Below are 5,715 nucleotides of genomic sequence, written 5' to 3' on the forward strand. Positions count from 1 at the left end.
AGGTATCAACACTTAATTTTTAAAATGTTAGGTAGCAAAGCAATGTTGAACATTTGTAATTACTAACCTTGACATCATCCGGGGAAGGAAAATGATGTGTGGGTGACTACACTTTACCTAAATATAGTACTCCTGGGTAACTCTCGATTATGTATCATGGTCTTTTAAATAACCAAGCACGGTCGATACCAGTCCACGTACATCAATTTGGTTTGGTTTGGTTTGGTTTGGTTTGTACGAATTACAAAATGGTAGTTGTGTAGAAGTCTTGGAAATGGTAAGCAATTAATCATTACGAACAATGGAAAAACGGATATAAGTAGACGTGCACGAATTACTTATAAAATATATAGACAGAGTAGTAATGTTGTCTGTTTATGATCTCCTCTTCTATATCATTATCTTCTTCGTTTCTTTAGTTTTTATGGTTCTGTTAGGAACTTACTGGAATTACGGATCCAAAAAATACAATCTTCCTCCAAGTCCATTAAGCCTCCCCATCATTGGACACCTTCATCTCCTAGATACCTTTCCAAACAGATCATTTCAGAAACTATCATCTCGTTATGGTCCTATATTTTATCTTCGTCTCGGTTCACATCCATGTGTAGTCGCTTCTTCTCCCGAGCTTGCCAAAGAACTACTCATGAACAATGAGAAAAAATTTCTCACACATCCAGCAAGTATTGCAATACATCATGTTACTTATGAGTCATCTGGTTTCGCATTTTGTTCTTATGGACCTTACTGGAAATTCATGAAGAAACTTGTTATGTCTCAATTTCTTGGAGGTTCAGCTCTTGTTCAACTTCAACCAGTTCGTAAAGATGAGATCCGTCGGTTAGTTCGGTACTTGGTTAACAAATCAAAAGACGGTGAAATAGTTAATGTCACCGATGAACTGATGAAGCTTTCAACCAATATAGTTACTCGTATGATGGTAACTAATAGGTATTCTACTGATGGAAAAGATGCTCAAGACGAGGAACTTCGTAATTTGATCCGAGAGGTGTCAGGAATCTTTGGTCTGCTAAATGTGCATGACTTTTTAGATTTTATTCCGGGGTTTTTTGACTTCCAAGGAGTTCTCAAGACCGCTAAGGATGTTCGACGTAGATACGATGTATTGTTGGAAGAGATCATACTGGAGAGGGAAGAAACTAGAAAGATGAGGAAGGGTGATGAAGAAAGGGATGTTTTGGATATGTTACTAGATGCAGTAGCTGACAAGAATTCAGATGTCAAAATAACAAGAGACAACGTTAAAGCCGTCGTGCTGGTAATTATCTGTTCGTAGTCATGTCTCCATGGTGTCTGTCCGATACAAATCAACGAATTGCTTAGCATAATTTATCAACCAAATCATATTAATATATACTAATGCTTTCAAATTGCACTTTATGTACAGGATATTGTCACGGCTGGAACTGATACATCTGCCGGTGCAGTAGAATGGGGATTAGCTGAACTCATCAACCATCCTAGACTCTTCAAGAAAGCCAGAGAAGAAATTGATTCAGTTGTAGGAGTAAAGAATAGGTTAGTCGAAGAGTCAGACCTCCCGGACCTTCCTTACCTTCAAGCCATATTTAAAGAAATCCTTCGACTACATCCACCTGTTCCATTGCTTATAAGAGACTCGACACAGGATTGTAAAGTTGGAGGTTATGATATTCCAGCTAACACTAGACTCTTTGTGAACGTATGGTCCATGAATAGAAACCCAAAATATTGGAAAGATCCTTTAGAGTTTAAGCCCGAAAGGTTTCTTGCAAATGAGAATACCGGTGAAAACTATGATGTGAAAGGCCAACATTTTGAGTTCTTACCATTTGGAACTGGGAGAAGAGGGTGCCCTGGAATGTGGTTGTCTTTGGTAGAAGTTCCTACAGTGTTGGCTGCAATGATACAATGTTTCGATTGGAAGACAGTCGACAACGAGCGAATGATCGATATGAGTGAACGCTTCGGATTGACACTTCCAAAGGCAGATCCTCTTACGCTTATCCCTGTTACTCGCTTTGATCCTTCTGTTGCCGTCTAAGTTTGGCTTCTGCAAAAGCCCATTAAATAAGCTTTGTGTTTTGCAGTGTGCTCTTACTAAATTCCAGGAGATATTTAATGCTTCTGGTTGAGCACCCAACTAAACCTCAAGCACCTAAATCTTTATGTATCCGCTTTTGCGTATCATTGACGAATCTTGTTTTTCTGAATTAATAGGAACTGCATTTATATCCTAAAGAGTAGAATTGATTTTGCTATAGGAAAATAAGCAATGGATCCCCTTACCTACCTAATGGATGGGCTCGAAATATGCCAATAGATACTTCTCGCATGGACGCTTGGGTCCCATAACACACACCACGTCAGAAATTTCCAGACATGTTGTTTGTTTGGTTTGAGACGTATATATAATTTGCTAATGCTGCCACACATATAAATGTCTCAAAGGAAAATGGGTGTCGCACTAGATTTAAATTAAGAGACATTTCTTATACTCTTGTATATGTCTCAAAATATGGCAGTTTTTTTTTTTTGAAAAGAAGGTTGTATTAAAAGAAAAAACTGTACAATATTACAACTAAGGCTGCACCGAATAGATCGGGTTGGTTCGGGTTTTGTCCCTACCGATCAATGCACCGAATAGATCGGTTAATTCATAAGAAGCCCCCGACTATGGTTAAAAAAATTTGTAGGTCGGTTTTAAACCACCCGATATTTCATCGGCGCTGTCGAATCGGTGGTCGGTTAAAGACGTAATTCTGTTCACAGGTTATTATAAGCAAAATGAAACCCATATTCATGATCCTTTAATCTTTGGTTTCATAATCACTGTAGTTACGATTGTTTTGATTTAAATGTTAGAATCAAAGAAATGAAAAGAAAAAGTTTTAATATTGGATCTTAAAATTAATTGTGCTTGAAATTCATAGAAAGGATGAAAAAAAAGCAAAAAAAAAAAATCATAGAGAAGAAGATTTGAAACAAGCATACAGTTAACTTCGATCAAAAATTAATATACGACTTTTATTGATAGCAACAGTTGTTAGTCCTCCATTTTTACAAGCTTTGTCTTCTGCAGCTACATCTACTACGCCAAGTAGATTTCAAATCCGATCACAGTTCCTTGTAAATGGAGATCTAAACACTCACTTTAATTAGGATTTAGAAAGGGTGTTGTAAGGTGGTAGGGGTGGTGGCGGTGGCAGTACAGAAGAAGAAGAAAAATTATGGTATTGCCGTTACTGGTTGTCTGCTCAAGGGAAGAGACGAAGATTCAGGACTATAAGAATTAGGGCAATGATCAATGGCTCACATCAACATTAGATCAACTGCTAAGGATATGCAATCGGTTGGATTCTTATCTATTCGGTCGGTAACATGGTCTACCCATATAGCAACCGAAATTAAATCGGTTGTGCATTATTTATACCGTTCAATGCCGTAAAATATATCGGGCTCGGTTTGTATCGGTTATTTTTTGCTCGGTTCGGACGGTTTGGTCGGTTGAATCGGGTTGTTGTGCAGCCCTAACTACAACCATGGAATCAAATCTTAAACATACATCATATGTGTAAGATTGAATTCCAATCGAACAAAATTGAATTTACAGGAATATTATCAAAAACCATAGTCTTTGACAACCAAAGAACCAATGTCTGTCTTATGACTAAACACAACTCATCCACAGTCTTAGCTCTGCCTCCATAAACTCTTGAGCACCTCTCCTTCCAAATATGCCATAAAACATCATAGATAAGTTTCCACCATATCTCCCTACCCCTACCTTGAGCATTGTTCAATTTCCAAGCTTCAAAAAGTCTCCAAATAGGAACAGGAGCAACCCAATCAATTCCAAATCTCTCTAAGAATTTTGATAAAACTTTGAAAGCATAATCACAATGCAGCAACATATGATGTGTTGTCTCAACTTCAGCATTGCAGAAAACACAATTCACAGCCTGCAGATCCATTCCTCTATGCCTTAACATTTTTAGTGTAGGAAGAGAATCATGAAAGTAATCCCATAGCATAAAACTGACCTTTGGTGGAACATGTTTCTTCCAAAGAAACTTGTTAAAATCCTCAACTGGATCTTCCTACACTTGTAATTCATAACACTTCTTAACTGAGAAACCTCCCAAGAACTCCACAGTATCTTCCTCTTCATTCAAACCATGCACAGGTCCCATTTCATTACAAAGTAAATCCCACTCCAACTGTTCCATTGCTGACAGATTTCTTCTTGAATTACGATGCAGTCTGCCATTCTCTATCAGGATAACAGGATGTTTTAGTAATTTCATTTATAAGTTTTATATTCTGATTTTATTTTTATTTTCATCTTCATTTCATTGTTCACTAATGCGGCTTTTCTCTTTATCCTTCAGCTTTCGTTTTCTCGGTATCCTTCACAGAGATAACGCTAACCCTATATTACCATAAGTCAAATCAATATCAAAAATCAAATCCATTATTTTTCATCAATTAGATCTATCTCAAGCATGAGAAATCCTGATTTGATATTTTCTCTTTATCCTTCACATAGCTAATATGAGCCCTAATTAAGTGACCAGAAATCAAAACAATACTAGCAATCACATTTTTACCAAAAATCAAATCAATTTCCATTTTCACTAATATGATTTATCTCAAGAATTAAAACCCTCGGGATATGTAATATTTTTAATCTTTGTTTCGTAAATTCTAATTGTTCTTTAATCTTGACTTTGAAACTTGCAAAATGAAATTCAAGTACACGATAATAAGAAGAATAATGTATAAAACGACCCTAACCTTATTACTTATTTTTGGTTTTCAATCTTGATAGATCTGTGAATAATATACTAGCTTGTATTCTGTTTTTCTCTCTGGATTTTTCAATCTGTTTGCTTTGTTGATTTCATGGAGTTTCAAAGCATGGGTATGTTTATGATATCAAATTTCTGAGAGAGATTTTAATTTTGGATCAAATCTCTTAAGGGTCTGATTGCTTTCGTTTTGTGTTTAATCATTATACCAATTAGAATTGTGTATGTATGGTCTTTTCAATAACGAATATCATCGTCTACAAAAAAATTTACCGGCAAATATAATTGTCTCAAAATAATTTTTCTGACGAAGTCATCTGTCTCAAAACAATGTTCTGAGGAAGTCATTCGTCTCAAAAATTTATTATAGGCACAATACTTCCCCCATCAAAACTATCCTGACGAAATAATATCCCCTAAACTATTTTATCAGCATGTTCGTCACCAAATTTTCTTTAGTGACTAGCATGTACTATATCACCGGTCATTCCTAGGACATTTAGTACACAAGAAGTAAACATAAATAAATAAACATTTAATTATATAATTTAGTTGAATAAAAAATAATTAACCATTAAAATAAATTTTTGAAGCAATATCCAAACCAAAAAATATTTGATAAATGAACTCTACCAAAACTAGTAAAAATACCAAGACTAAAACATTAATGTGACTAGTGGTCTAACATTCAACTTTCAGTGGTCATCAGCGGTAATGTTGCTTAGCCCCAGTGTACGCTTTAGATTTTGCATGTTTAGTGAGAACTTTTCATTATCTTTTTTAACTTTTTGATAATCTCATTATGTGTGCATATTTGATCATTCTGAGCTTGAATTCTATTAGCATGCACTTGTATCATTGCATGAAGTCCTTCACTGTTAGAATCATGAGATCTCTTTTCTTT

The 5,715-nt window shown here is 35.6% G+C and overlaps 1 protein-coding gene across 1 annotated transcript; it reads left to right on the plus strand.

Moving 5' to 3' along the window:
* Nucleotides 1-326: 326 nt before the first annotated feature.
* LOC113313570 (3,9-dihydroxypterocarpan 6A-monooxygenase-like) lies at nucleotides 327-2,241 on the plus strand. Its single transcript, XM_026562363.1, has 2 exons — nucleotides 327-1,279; nucleotides 1,409-2,241. The coding sequence occupies exons 1-2, from the start codon at nucleotides 365-367 to the stop codon at nucleotides 2,042-2,044; spliced, it is 1,551 nt and encodes a 516-aa protein (XP_026418148.1). The 5' UTR covers nucleotides 327-364; the 3' UTR covers nucleotides 2,045-2,241.
* The last annotated feature ends 3,474 nt before the right edge of the window (nucleotides 2,242-5,715 follow it).

Source organism: Papaver somniferum, chromosome 9 (genome assembly GCF_003573695.1).
Source record: "Papaver somniferum cultivar HN1 chromosome 9, ASM357369v1, whole genome shotgun sequence".
Lineage (NCBI taxonomy): Eukaryota > Viridiplantae > Streptophyta > Magnoliopsida > Ranunculales > Papaveraceae > Papaver > Papaver somniferum.